This window comes from Erpetoichthys calabaricus, chromosome 2, assembly GCF_900747795.2.
Source record: "Erpetoichthys calabaricus chromosome 2, fErpCal1.3, whole genome shotgun sequence".
NCBI lineage: Eukaryota > Metazoa > Chordata > Cladistia > Polypteriformes > Polypteridae > Erpetoichthys > Erpetoichthys calabaricus.
The window spans coordinates 322,841,554-322,857,220 of NC_041395.2; the positions used below are offsets into that span (position 1 = coordinate 322,841,554).

A 15,667-nucleotide genomic window follows, 5' to 3' on the forward strand; every position below is an offset into this window, starting at 1 on the left:
AAATCAAATATACAGCCATATTACTGTGTGAGCAGATGTTAGTCACAGGATAACAAAATATCAATTAATGTGCAATTTGATAATTACAAATTTTAATACAACAACAACATTTATTTATATAGCACATTTTCATACAAAAAGTAGCTCAAAGTGCTTTACATAATGAAGAGAAGAAAAATAAAAGACAAAATAAGAAATTAAAATAAGACAACATTAGTTAACATAGAAAGGAGTAAGGTCCGATGGACAGGGTGGACAGAAAAAACAAAAAAAAAACTCCAGAAGGCTGGAGAAAAAAATAAAATCTGTAGGGGTTCCAGGCCACGAGACCACCCAGTCCCCTCTGGGCAGATGTCCCTTCACAGTCCATTGGGACTGAAAATGAAAGTAAAGTTTTGCTCCATTAACACTTTTGTTTTTTGTGTTCTTCAGAATTTCAAGTGCCCCTTACAGATTCTTACCTGCTGCCGGCCCTGCAAAGTACCTATCTATACCATATTGAAATAAGAATTCTAAAAGCTGTTTAGAGCACTGGATGCAAAATACAAGTTTCCCAGCCACAAATGCAATACTTGCTATGGTAGTAAATGTGAGAAAATAGATACCTGCATGCACCATAGAGTGTTACGAATAAAAAATGCATGAATTTGTAACTAGATAATTTGGAACCTTTACAAATTATGTTAAGTATATTGTACATGTCATGTTTTACGATTATTACCATACTAATCACTGATCATAACACATGCATAAATTAAAGGTTTTGATCAATATATTGTATACTGTATGTATATATATATATATATATATATATATATATATATATATATATATATATATTGTGGAGACTGGCTCGGACACAGACAGGCAGACACGCTCATGTCACCCAACACACATTTATTTACAATTCCTACTATTTACAAATGTCCACAAACCCCAATCTTCCCCAAAGTCCAGGCCAACCACTCTGCCTCTTTGGACCGCCTCCTTCTCTCATTCTAGCATCTTGTCCTGCTTCCACCCGACTCCAGCCTCGAGTGAAGGGAGGTGGCCCCTTTTATCCGTACCCAGATGTGTTCCAGGTGTGCACCGGCAATCCCGCGGACACGCCCCAGTGTGGCGGAAATGCCGGCTGTCCTCCTGGAAGCACTCCGGGTGTTCCCTCTCTTCTTCCCCCCAGCACTTCCTGGTGTGGCGGAAGTACTGGGGTCCAGGGTCCTTCAGGCAGGGGGACGCCCCTTGGCGGTGACCACGGGCCCCTACAGGGTTGGGCTTTCAAGCCCTGTACCCGTGGCCACCAATACAACCAGGGCGGACACCCCCTCACGGTCTGGAGGAGGAATGAGCCCTCCTCCTGTCTTCCTGGGCGTCCCGGCCGGGCATGAGCCCCATCCGGGTGCCACAATATATATATATCCCCGAACGGTGAGGGATGCCGTCAAGCTGAAGAAGGAGTCCTACAGGACCCTTTTGTCCTGTGGGACTCTGGAGGCAGCTGATAGGTACCGGCAGGCCAAGCGGAATGCGGCTTTGGTGGTTGCTGAGGCAAAAACTCGGGCGTGGGAGGAGTTTGGGGAGGCCATGGAGAATGACTTTCGGACGGCTTCGAGGAGATTCTGGTCCACCATCCAGCGTCTCAGGAGGGGGAAGCAGTGCAGTGTCAACACTGTATATGGTGGTGATGGTGCGCTGCTGACCTCGACTCAGGACGTTGTGGGTCGGTGGGGATAGTACTTCGAAGACCTTCTCAATGCCACTAACATGCCTTCCAATGTGGAAGCAGAGCCTGGGGACTCAGAGATGGGCTCCCCAATCTCTGGGACTGAGGTCACCGAGGTGGTCAAAAAACTCCTTGGTGGCAGGGCCCCGGGGGTGGATGAGATTCCTCAAGGCTCTGGATGTTGTAGGACTGTCTTGGTTGACACGCCTCTGCAACATCGCATGGACATCAGGGACAGTGCCTCTGGATTGGCAGACCGGGGTGGTGGTCCCCCTCTTTAAGAAAGGGGACCGGAGGGTGTGTTCCAACTACAGAGGGATCACACTCCTCAACCTCCCTGGAAAAGTCTATTCGGGGGTCCTGGAGAGGAGGGTCCGTCGGATAGTCGAGCCTCGGATTCAGGAGGAACAGTGTGGTTTTCATCCTGGTCGCGGAACAGTGGACCAGCTCTACACCCTTAGCAGGGTCCTGGAGGGTGCATGGGAGTTTGCCCAACCAGTCTACATGTGTTTTGTGGACTTGGAAAAGGCATTCGACCGTGTCCCTCGGGGAATCCTGTGGGGTGTACTCCGAGAGTATGGGGTACCGGACCCTCTGATAAGGGCTGTTCGGTCCCTGTACGATCGGTGCCAGAGCTTGGTCCGCATTGCCGGCAGTAAGTCGAACCCGTTTCCAGTGAGAGTTGGACTCCGCCAGTGCTGCCCTTTGTCACCGATTCTGTTCATAACTTTTATGGACAGAATTTCTAGGCGCAGCCAGGGCATTGAGGGGGTTCGGTTTGGTGGATTCAGGATTGGGTCACTGCTTTTTGCAGATGATGTTGTCCTGTTTGCTTCATCAGGCCGTGATCTTCAGCTGTCTCTGGATCGGTTCGCAGCCAAGTGTGAAGCGGCTGGGATGGGAATCAGCACCTCCAAATCCAAGACCATGGTCCTCAGCCGGAAAAGGGTGGAGTGCCCTCTCAGGGTTGGTAGCGAGATCCTGCCCCAAGTGGAGGAGTTCAAGTATCTCGGGGTCTTGTTCACGAGTGAGGGAAGAATGGAGCGTGAGATCGACAGGCGGATCGGTGCGGCATCCACAGTAATGCGGGCTCTGCATCGGTATGTGGTGAAAAAGGAGCTGAGCCGCAACGCGAAGCTCTCAATTTACCAGTCAATCTATGTTCCTACCCTCACCTATGGTCATGAGCTATGGCTAGTGACCGAAAGAACGTGATCACGAATACAAGCGGCTAAAATGAGTTTCCTCCGCAGGGTGTCTGGACTTTCCCTTAAAGATAGGGTGAGAAGCTCAGTCATCCGGTAGGGGCTCAGAGTAGAGCCGCTGCTCCTCCGCACCGAAAGGAGTCAGATGAGGTGGCTTGGGCATCTGATCAGGATGCCTCCTGGACGCCTCCCTGGTGAGTTGTTCCGGGCACATCTAACCGGGAGGAGGCCCCGGGGAAGACCCAGGACACGCTGGAGGGACTATGTCTCTCGGCTGACCTGGGAACGCCTTGGGATTCTCCCGGAGAGCTAGAAGAATTGGCCGGGGAGAGGGAAGTCTGGGCATCTCTGCTCAAGTTGCTGTCCCCGCGACCCGACCTCGGATAAGCGGAAGAGGATGGATGGATATATTATATATATATATATATATATATATATATATATATATATATATATACATATATATATATATATATACCGGTTTCACGGTATTCAACAGTATTTTTTTTCCCATGCATGAGTGGATGTTAACCACATTTTCCACTGCAATTACTGCAGTAGACTGGCTAAGAATAACCTATTCCACTGTCATGAGAATTGTACATTGCACAAAAAAACATTTTAATGTGCACACAAGTATTAATACAGGTTTGCATGGCCCCATAAAGCAATACTTTTCAAGGGGGTGGCACTAATGAGAAGGAATCACATTGCATGACAGTTGCAGTCAAAATATAGAACCTTTTTTTTATTGAACAAATTTTGCAAACAACTTAAACTATAATTTTGACAACATATTTTCAACCATCCAAAGAGGTATTTAGACTTAGTAAAATATCCTGAGGTGTTTGTCAAAAGTTGTATTGCACTGAACATGTCTTAGAAAAGAAAAAAATAAACATTTTTTGTAAACCACCTACACATTCGGTTAATGTTAACAATCTCTGTACACTGACACGTTAGCTATATGGATTGTAATGGCGTTGGTTATCTCAATCCACCGCTTGCTTTTTTTGTCGTAGGTTGTACCTCTAGTAAACGCGTCTACACGTGATGTCTGACTCGAGTGTCCTCCACTAACGCATGTACTCCATTGCATGTATGTTTAGCGGTGTAGCAGTGAAAAGGGTCCCCCCCTTAAACAGTTTCCCACTGCGCCACATTCCGAACATTGTTTAGGCTATTTAAACCAGTGTTACGGTATAATAAAAATTAAAAGTAAAAAACAGTTTTCGGCATGAACTGGTATACCTCCCAGCACTACAATATATATGTCTAAATGGTGCTGATCTGCAATCTTTAGGTGTTTTGAGAACATACTGAGAAATCCTGAATATCGCATTTTGGTCAAAATAATTCCAATATTAAGTTAAAGGCTAAGTTTGGAATATTTCGAGTCAAAAGGATCTGTAAATAATCATTTTACAAGCATCTCTCACAAGCCAGAAAAAACATGAAAAATAATTTTTTCCCCACTGGCACATGCGCTTCACAATATCTAAAGCAAAAAGTTATACTAATAGATGGTACAATAAAGGAAGCCATGAAACTCCTGTATTACATTGATCTGCAGTACTTTTTCTTCAACAACGTCATTAAAACTTTGAATTCCAGCCTTTATGATTTACTCAATAACAAAAAGAAAAGTAAACTCACATCCTCAATTTCCTTGGCTATAACCCTGAGCATGGCTCAGGCTCTGAATTCTATGTAATTATGGTTATGCCTCAGTCAGACTTAGGGTGACATTTAATGATCCACTTCACAGAGTAAAGCCCGAATAACTCTCAGGACAGTACTCTGCTGCCATCTAGTGGATAAAGTAAAATTATGCTTAAAAAATATAATTTTTTCTGTGTTTTGTCACAGCTACACATTGGCATTTAAATAAGAAACTGTAAGCAGTAAATTGAGACAAGACCATTAGCTGAATCAAGTGATAATGATGACTATGTGAATTGTTGACATAGATAGTGAAACTCACACATGTGTACAATATCACAATGGGGGCGCTGATCATGCAGATCCGGAACTGTCATTCCATATTCTCATGCCCAACCAATAAAAAAATATATATAAGTGTGCAAAAAACATGTTTTTACTATCCCAATTACAACGTGAGGCTGTGCATTGGTGACTATTTCAAAGCACGTCAAACAAATAACGTGTACTAAATCTGCATCAGTGCAGCAGTAGATGCCAGATATGCCTTTCCTGCTATATTTATGATGACATTTTGATATTTACAAGTTTCTGTTACATACAATAGCATTTTTTCATGTTGAAAAAAAAAAGTTTCTGACTCAGATTTCTGGGGTTAAACATAATGCTAAGGAGGCTACTGAAAAAAGTCTGATAGTCTTGCAATCACTATAGCCCTCGAAGACCCAAATGATTTTAACCACTGTAACCACAGGATCTGCATCACATCTAACAAGATAAACCAATACTGTGAGACAGCAGGAGAGTGATCCTATCTTTGAACTCATTAACCCCAACCAGAGTTTCGGGACAATGCGGCTGGACACTCTGCATCCATCAATTACTTCACCAATCGAAGTTCTATGAAATTCCCAAAAATCTTTCTCATTCCACCAAACACAATTATAACCTCAGCATGGATTTCAGGCACTCTGGATACTACTACCGAGAATATATTGTCATTAAACAGTGGTGTGGTGGTTTGGCAAAAGGACCTTAATTTTTTGAAGGATTCAAAACAACCCTCTAACATAACTGGTCATGTTTCCCTTACACAGGACCCTATAGGTGATTACCAGCAGAGGCTTAGTGATACCATTTCTGTTCTCTTCAGCAAAAATCAACTCCCTCATAGCATTGTCTTATTGTTGAAAACTCACAGATGTGTCAATTGTACCTTTTTGTCTGAAATCTACAGTATAAAACGTACAATTCTGGACACACTCTTGTTTCTGCATGCAGTTTTCCCACCGCTCACATTTCAGCTTTTCTTGACAGCCTAGCACAGTATCCCCTTATATTTAAAAAGCATTAACCATGCTCATTAGTTGTTTAACAGCTTTTTACTGTGGACATCACCTCTCTTTGCACACTCATTTCTCACAATGATGACTTCACCCAGATATTTAACAGAAAACCAGAAAACCTCCAACACCCATCCTCATCAGCTTGGCAGAACTGGTGTTTTCTCTTTCAATAATTTCCAAAACCAGGTCATTGGAATCACAATGTATGTCAGGATGAAACCTGGTTATGCTGACATCTTTACTGGCTGCATAGAAGAGCATTTTCTTCCTACTTATGTTTTGTATTAGACTTGTACAAAAGATATATTAATGATTGTGTTGTGTTGTTGGTTCCTGTTTCAACAACCAGCCAGAGGTATTCATTAACAATTCCACTAGTTGTCACCCATCTCTAAGATTCACAGTTTACATATCTAGCACAGCCTTTCGATAAACCATCCAGGACTTATAACCTCCAATTATTTTAAGCCAAATGACTTGCACAGTTTATACTCCGAACACTAAAAACTCTCTCTTTTACATTTATTTGGACTCTGCTGCCTATGCAGTGATAAAGCCAATTTATGTAATGAAGCTCTTAGAACGAGGGGTTTCTTCATCAATTGAGAATATTTCTCTCATGATGCGGACAGGGGCCTCAATTGTGACAGCAAATGACCTCGGAGCTCACACCTGAAGAAGAACACAAGTACTGAAACCAACATCTTCTTGCTCCTCCCTTTCCAGCTTCTTTATACCCACTGGTCATTAAACAAAATTTTCCTATTTGAAAGGCAGATCCTTCCACAGGAGCCAATCTTCTCCAATCCTACCTTGATCTTCTTCTATTGACCTTCTAACTTAATGGAAATGTTCAACTGGCTGCTAATGCAATTATTTTATTAATTTAGTTTTTTACTATGGGCAGAGGAGTGTACGGATGAATTTTTACAAGCATTGTTGGTGTAACTAAGCTTGCCTACAGGGTTACAGAGTGGGAGAGATGGCAGTGAAGAGTCAAGAGTGAAGCATATAATTAGAGGCGCTAGCATCCGTTTCTGACTCCACAATATTTAGAGAATTAGACATGCACTGTCTGTTCTAGAGATAATTTTAAAACTACTCTCCACAGGATGTAAATTGATAGATAAGCTGAACATCCTTTGTCCGTGGCTGAACCTGGGGGGAAACATGGGCCCCCAACTGCATTTTGCCCTGAAACAGGAAGTGGCATGCAGTGAGCACCTTTTAAAACAAACAGAGTGCCTTGTGGAAAGCTGAAAGGCAACTTGTTTCAAAAGATAAGATGGGCAGGTTTTATATAATCATACAGATCAAAATGGCACTCTATATTTATATTTGAAACAAACTGGAGAGAGGCAGGGAGCAAGTACACAACCAGGGCTTTTCAAAAGACACTAATGCTTGATGTCAAGCAAAAAGGTAACATGCTTAAATAGACACCGTAAAGAGTTGTTTTTACAATTTAATAATCAGAATTGCATATCTTGGGTTCAAATCCTATGCTAAGCCATCATATGTGTAGTTTGTATATTTTCCCCATGTCTGTGTCAGTTTTCCTCTGGATAATCTGGTTTACCTCCAACATCCCCAAAGAAATGCAGGTTACGTTAACTGGGTCACCAAGATATCTTAATATTTATAAGCCTTTAAATTTCCAGTGATTGCTGGGATAGGCACTAGCTGCCTCACAATCCTGCCCTTGAAAATGGATGGATGGTTGGACAATCAAGGACAACTGAACAAGTAAGGCACGGAAGCAGCTATGGAACCATTCATAATAATGTGGCACACTTACAATAATAAATTCTGATAACAAAACAAGTCCTGTCAGAATCTAAATCCCTTCTTGCCAGGATAAAAGCTGCTGAGCCATTGTTCCTTGTTTATAATTAAACCAACAAAGAATTGGCAAAAAATGTATTCCAACTTTCTATTCAAAGTATATTCCTTAAACAGAGTAAGTGTCCAAAAAGGTTGTCCAGAATTTAAAATCTGCCACTTACAACATTTATATGACTGCTATGGAAACTAGATCATTATTATAATTAAAGGCAGGTTTTGATGAGGCAGAAAAAAAAAAAACGTTCCCATATGTTCCTATCATCTATTTAAGAAAGCCCTGCAAAAACGGCTACATAGTTGTCACGACTAGAATTTCATGTGTAACAGAGATGGGAGATTTTATTGGCGAGGGGACAGCACTGGGTTTATAAAGAAAGATATGACCATCATGGACTACCTGACTTATCTTAACAAGTACTACATTTTGCTCACTGGCATTTTCTCTCCAGTAACTAAAAAATATATACTGCTTAAAATCAACAGTAAAAATAAAAACTTCAAACAATACTAAATCACTATCACATAAATTACTAAGTACCAAAATAACTCAGGTAGTTTTTATTTAAAAAATATATATATTTTTTAACAATACACTTTTCATATCATGTTCACTTAAAAAGCCACTTTGTCAAGTTGGTGACATTTGGTGTTTAAGATTTATGTTTACATAAGCATGTGGAGAAGAATAGGGGTGTCACAACAAACATCACTATTCAAATATGATTCACAACTATATAAAAATAATCTTATTTGGCAAACGCTGACATCAGCATTTCTTCAGAATGTTCTTTTATTTATTTATTTTTTAACCTTGCAATAATTTTGGCTTTGATTTACTCCTGACCTGCTATGCTGCAGGACTTTTGTATTTTGAAAGATTTGTGTTTTTACAATTTAAAATTGTTAAGTTTTTGAACAGATTTTTCTACCGCACTGCACTCGTTTTTGATTAACAGGTGTGCTAACAATAGATTCTAAAGTCTTCTCCAGCAGTCTTTAGGTATTCTTTTGACTCTGATCTTGTTCAGTTTCACTCTTGAATCTAAAATCCCTAATTTGCTATTGTCAAATGTTTAATTATTCATCGTAGGAAACGATAACTATGTTTCTTTTCACAAACATAATGGAAATTAACTGACATACTTCTGACTTTCATTTTTATTATTATAATGGTTTTAAAATTGCCATTCTATACAGCATTTTCAGTGTCAGGAAAGCATACTTACCTACCTCAACCAACATGTGTCTTTTAGAGGCTGCTGGCTTATATAAGTCCTAAAACAAAGGCAAAATAAAAATTAAGGTTACATGTATTGTATTTTTGTTGATTCTGTAAAGTGGAAAAAGAATCCGGTTTAGCTTAATCCTGTATGTTATTCGTTGACCACCGGCACCTTGCTCTGCAAACTTGACAAATCAGGCTGCTCAACATACTTGATCAACCTTCCACAAGCTGTTTTGTTTTTTTGTTTTTTTTTTTTAATTCTAACCTAAACATCTTGTGATTTGTTTTACATTTTTGTTTTTTTTTCCCCACTTAGTAGCAGAATTTTTAAGTTGCTGTTAATGAAAAAGTACGACAAATAAAAAAAAAATAAGAGCATTCTTAAAGATCATTACAATGCAGCATTTAATACTTTCAGTAACTCCTTTTGTGAAATGCAAACACACTCAACGTGCCTTATCTTATATAAAACATAGATAGGTACTGATTTCGTGTTTTTTTACACCCAATAATAAGAAAGGTACATATCTGACTGTTGGGTGCCGTGGGTGCCGCCAGGGGGAGCTGTGAAAGGACTTGGGGAATCATACTTCCCTTGTAGCCCAGAAGTACTAATGGATTATGACGATGGGAGCCCCAAAGTACTTCCAGGTTGATTAAAACCTGAATTCTCCATCTGACCCGGAAGTGTTAAGAAATCACATGGGAGGAAGAGCAAAAGCACTTCTGGGTCAAGAACTATATAAAGGATGGCTGAAGTCCCAGCAAGCGATTTAGAATCGGGTGGAGGAGAAGATGAAGAAATAGAAATAGAGAGAGAGAGAGAGAAAAAAAGAGAGACACAGAGAGAGAATTGGAATTATTATATTTATTGCCTGTAATATTGTGGCTGTGGTGCTTTGGGTACTCTTAATAAGAAGCAAGGCAATTAAAACGCTTCTTATTGCTTTTACTTTATGTCATGAGTGTCTGTTTGTTGGGGTTAAAAGGGACACACACACATACATATATCAGTGGAACCTCGGTTTGTGAGCATAATTCGTTCCGGAAACGTGCACGTAGTCCAAAGCACTCGTATATCAAAGTGAATTTCCCCATAAGAAATAATGGAAACTCAGATGATTTGTTCCACAACCCAAAAACTATTCATATAAAAATGATTAATACAAAATATAAAGTAAAAATACATCAAACAAATTAACCTGCACTTTACCTTTGAAAAGAATAATGGCTGGTGTGAGTGAGTTTCTAAAACTCTTGTGGGATTGCACCCAACGGGACAACACGCGGAAGAGCATTCCAAAGCAAACGCAGTCTCCCAGCGCTGTAGCAGTTCGCCGTAAAAGTGAATCCAAAAAGATCGCGGACATGCTAAGGAACATTACAAATGCGCAGGGCCCCGCCTGACTGCTGTGTCTGTGTATAGGAGAGCAGCAGATCCCGCTACAATAAATAACCGCGCTGTTGCGGTTTCAAGCTGAATAAAGCTGGTGTTGCTTAAGTACTGAGACTCAGCTTTGTGTTTTAGGGTGCAAGACGGGGACTCGCACGTCACAGCGCGCAAGCACGCGCACACACACACACACACACACACATACATACATACATACACGAGCGCGCAAGCGCGCACACACACGCAAACGAGCGAGCGAGCACAGACACACGTGAGCGAGCGAGCACACACACACGCACGCGCACACACAGTCACAATGCTAATGCTGCTAACTACTGTAAACAGTATACGCTCGTATGGATGTTGACTATATGAGTGAGGCACGCGGACTCAGACAGAGAATAGGAGACGATTGACCACAATCCCGCAGCGAGAGAGAGAGAGAGAGAGAGAGAGAGAGAACCACCATCAGCTCAGTTGTGATCACATGACGCTCAGCAGACAAAGCGTATACTGTACATACTACTCATATTGCAAGACCTCGTTCGTTTATCAAGTCAAAATTTATTAAAAATTTTTGCTCGTCTTACAAAACACTCGTAAACCAAGTTACTCGCAAACCGAGGTTCCACTGTGTGTGTGTATATTATATATATATAAGTGTATATAGGCAAAAATAATAATAATGAAGCATACAAAGCTAATATAAGAGATGCCCCTTTAGTTTCAGCTTTAAATCCAGGCTGAAGACTTACTACTCTAGTCTAACATACCTTGGCTAGAGCTGCTGATTAGATGTGCATACTGCATTTCTGTTTGTTAGTCATTCGTACAGACATGTAAGTATCACAATATTTTAAACCATTACAAATCCTGTGACTTTATTTTTGACTTTCTCTTTCCCAATTTTAGTCTGTACTGTTGTCGACTGGCCATAGTTTATCAATTGATCAATGGACAGATACTATTGGTTTCAATTTATGTTTGATCAGTTTATACCTTGTTCTCTTTGTATTTTAACAAATCCATGTTTACATGTAATATATATACCGTATATAGACACCAGTTCTGTATTTAGTAACTAGTATATACTTGTATTTTAACTGAAATTTATTCACAGCGACCTGTGCCAGCACTATACAATAAATATGTTGCATTGTATGAAAAGGCACATTAAATACAAACGTGTTGTAGCACTTAGAACTTTTCACCTAGGTTTGAATATATTTGAATATTTCAATATTTTTAATATGAGTACAGTAATCCCTCGCTATATCGCGCTTCACCTTTCGCGGCTTCACTCTATCGCGGATTTTATATGTAAACATATTTAAATATATATCACGGATTTTTTGCTGGTTCACGGATTTCTGCGGACAATGGGTCTTTTAATTTCTGGTACATGCTTCCTCAGTTGGTTTGCCCAGTTGATTTCATACACAAGGGACGCTATTGGCAGATGGCTGAGAAGCTACCCAACTTACTTTTCTCTCTCTCTTGCGCTGACATTCTCTGATCCTGACGTAGGAGGATTGAGCAGGGGGGCTATTCACACACCTAGACGATACGGACACTCGTCTAAAAATGTTGAAAGATTATCTTCATGTGAAGCAACATGCTGCACGGTGCTTCACACTTGCACACGCATGGTGTGCATAAAAGCTCGAAGGGCACGTATTGATTTTTGATTGTTTGTTTTTCTCTGTCTCTCTCTCTCTCTCTTTCTCTGCTCCTGACGGAGGGGGTGTGAGCTGCCGCCTTCAACAGCTTTGTGCCGCGCGGTGCTTCGCATACTTAAAAGCCAAACAGCCCTATTGATTTGTTTGCTTTTTTCTCTCTTTCTGACATTCTGTGCTCCTGACGCGCACTCCTTTGAAGAGGAAGATATGTTTGCATTCTTTTAATTGTGAGACAGAACTGTCATCTCTGTCTTGTCATGGAGCACAGTTTAAACTTTTGAAAAAGAGACAAATGTTTGTTTGCAGTGTTTGAATAAAGTTCCTGTCTCTCTACAACCTCCTGTGTTTCTGTGCAAATCTGTGACCCAAGCATGACAATATAAAAATAACCATATAAACATATGGTTTCTACTTCGCGGATTTTCACCTTTCGCGGGGGGTTCTGGAACGCAACCCCCGTGATGGAGGAGGGATTACTGTATTCAAACCCTAATTTTGGTATATTTTTGACAGCCTGAGGAGACATTCGCTGGTTAGTAACAATTATGAAAAGTAAAATTTAAAAAAGTGTCAAATTAATTCAAATTTCAAGTTTGAAATGTGCGTAAGCCATCTCCTACAAAAAAGTTGAGATTTATAAAACATGGAAATTGGCTTAACATTATGGGAAGTTTTGATCATCTGTAAGTCTTAAGCAGATTTTTTTTGGTATTGGCATTTTAGAGTTCCAGGCGGCAGAGCAATGAAATGAACAGAAAATCTTGTTTCATTGTGTATTTCAATGACCAGAAAGTCACATTCAGATGACCATCCATCAATTTTATAAACTCACTTTTTTCTCAGCAGGTTAATACTACAATTAACTGACAGGTTTTTTTCATATAGCTGTTCTCAATGTTGGTAATAACGCTTAATGCATACTCTTAATGTTACTTGCTTCACCAAAGACACAAATATCAGATTTGTTTTTTTAAAATATTTTGTCACTGGGGACAGGCAGGCATAAGAGCATGGCACGCACACACAACTGGTTTCAATTACTTGTGCGGACTACTGAGGATCCGTTTGCCAACGGGGCATTTATCAGCTGTGTAAATGAGGAAAATATAGTATACAACATATTCAAATTGAAATAACCTTTCTCAAGTTAAATCTCAAACGTGAATGAACCTGTAATTGAAACTGCACAGAATATTTCTCTATCTGTTTTAAGGATAAATTACAAAGTACACATGAGAGTTGCTTTGGGCAGGACAGATTATAGTATTCATTTATCCATCCATCCTCCTGACCCACTTATCCATGGCAGGGTGCAGCTGAAGTAGGGCTGGACGATTTGGGCTAAAATCAAAATCTCGATTAATTGAACATTTTAACTCGATTACGATTAATGAACGATTATTTTATTTATTTATTTATTATTTTGCCCTCATAGTTCACTGACAAGTTTTGTACAGTAAATATGCTCACATATTACAAGTGAGTGATTTTTGAATGAAGGGTGCATTACTTGATTTTAAAATAATTGAAGGAAACACACTATCTACTATCTGTGATTATTTATTGAACATCAATGTTGAACAACTGAAATTAAAGCACACATTGCCTAAAACGAACAGTCACTTTGTTCTTATAAAAAAAGTCAAAATAAATAACTTGCACTTTTGGAAACAAAATAAATTATTTTCAATGTTTTTCTTATTAAAAGTAGAAAATAAGCAGTATCTCTTCTAAATAAAATAACTCTTATATATCCTGTAAATAATATTTTAAACAGTGCATTTCTTGCATCTTCTGTAAACAAATATTTTAATGTTGTAATGAAAATAGAACTCTCTAAACACTGTTGCATGAGGTGATCTTAGCGATCTTGTCATGTCACTATATGAACATGAATTTACTCTAAGTTCTTACTAAGAAACACGAGCATGTTAACCTTTTCAGGTTTCAGGCAGGACCTGAGGCATGTAACAATGTTTCCGCCCGAACTGAAAACCCGCTCTGATGGGGAGCTAGTAGCTGGTATGCAGAGATACTTTTTTGCCACCTTACTTAGAGTGGGAAAATGTACATGATGCTTCCTCCACCAGTCCAGTGGATTTGCCTCACTATCCAGCATGGGGGACACCAAATAGCTGCTCATCTCTGCTTCTAGCGATTGCTGAAGTGACAGAGTGGGTGTAGCTGAACTTGCTGAAGGTGTTGCCTCACTCCCTTTAAAAAAGCTTCCTAATGACCTCTTTTGCTTTTATGCTATTATATTTAATTAAGCTGACGTGTACTTACCAATTGCAAGGTGTAGGCGGTGTCCAAAACACTGCTGCCGTAACCATCCATTAAGCGCAGCAGCTTTGACAACATTAGCACCGTTGTCTGTCATAATGGCTGAAAGTTTTTCTTCCGCGAGGTCCCATTCAGAAAGCATATCTTTCAGACCTTGCGCAATCATATCTGCCGTGTGATCGGCTGGAAAATATGCCGTCTCAAGGCATCTCTGGCGCAGCTTCCAATCGTCGTCAATGTAGTGCAAAGTAAGGCTCAAGAATGGGTCCATCATCCTACTTGACCAGAGATCAGATGTGGCTGCAAAGTGTTGAACATTTTTCAGTTCAGCAGCTACATTTTTACAACATGTCTTGTACATGTCTGGCAGCGCAGTTTTAGAAAAATGTGATCGCGATGGCACAGTGTATCTTCTGTCGAGAGTTTTAACGAGGTGTTTAAACCCGCTTCGCTCCACTGTAGCCAAGGGAGTCATATCCTTTGCGATGTAATAACAAATAGCGTCAGTTATTTCTTTCCATCTTCTTGAACTCTTCTCATACTGTGTGGCATTTGTGAACGCTTGTGTTATCGACATCTGCTTTGCGGAGGCACTTGTTGCTGGGCGCTTGTCAGTCTCTTTTTGTTTTTTTTGAGCCATGCACTGTTCATATTCAGTAACGTGATTGTGTTTCAAGTGTTGAAACAAATTGGTGGTGTTACCTTTGGGCGTCGAAACTGTTTTTCTACAGTGTCTACATCTGACTTCATTTTGTTTGATGTCATCCTTACTGAAGCCAAAATGTGTCCAAATGACGGAGACTGCGTTTTTCTTTGGTACAAGCTGCTCTTGTTGCTCAGTTGTGTCAGTGTTTAAGCTCTCCATGCTCGACATGTCGGCGGAATAACTTAACGTAACGGAGCGGGTTCACGTGACTCCACACGCGGTAGTGTTTTTAAAGGGAAAGTAATCGAAATAATCGACCTGGAAAAATTTGATCGATTATAGGTTCTGAATGTCGATTTCGATTACTTTTCGATTAATCGCCCAGCCCTAAGCTGAAGCCTATCTTAGCAACCAATCAATGAAGACAGGCAGGAGCATCTCCTGGACAGGACACCAGAACATCGCAGGGTGAACAAACACACATCAGGGGACGTTTTAGCATCGCCAGTTCACCTAACCAGCATGTCTTTGGACTGTGGTAGAAAACCAGAGCAAGCCTACAGGGAATCATGTGCAAACTCCATGCAGGAAGCACCCTTCTTACTATAAGACAGTTTGCTACCTAGTACGTAGAGTGACATATTTACATTAACTGTGGCTTTA

The 15,667-nt window shown here is 40.4% G+C and overlaps 1 protein-coding gene across 1 annotated transcript; it reads right to left on the reverse strand.

The window, feature by feature from the left end:
- Nucleotides 1-13,619: 13,619 nt before the first annotated feature.
- Nucleotides 13,620-15,385, reverse strand: LOC127526763 (E3 SUMO-protein ligase ZBED1-like). Its single transcript, XM_051923505.1, has 2 exons — nt 14,443-15,385; nt 13,620-14,226 (listed from the first exon to the last, which is right to left on the reverse strand). The coding sequence occupies exons 1-2, from the start codon at nt 15,230-15,232 to the stop codon at nt 13,973-13,975; spliced, it is 1,044 nt and encodes a 347-aa protein (XP_051779465.1). The 5' UTR covers nt 15,233-15,385; the 3' UTR covers nt 13,620-13,972.
- Between the last annotated feature and the right edge of the window lie 282 nt (nt 15,386-15,667).

Excerpts from the sequence above, each read along its gene's own strand:
- LOC127526763 (XM_051923505.1), bottom strand. The coding sequence starts at position 15,232 with ATGTCGAGCATGGAGAGCTTAAACACTGACACAACTGAGCAACAAGAG. Across the intron at positions 14,227-14,442 it reads AGCCATTATGACAGACAACG|AAGCAGAGATGAGCAGCTAT; the intron begins GTGCTAATGTTG and ends AGCAATCGCTAG.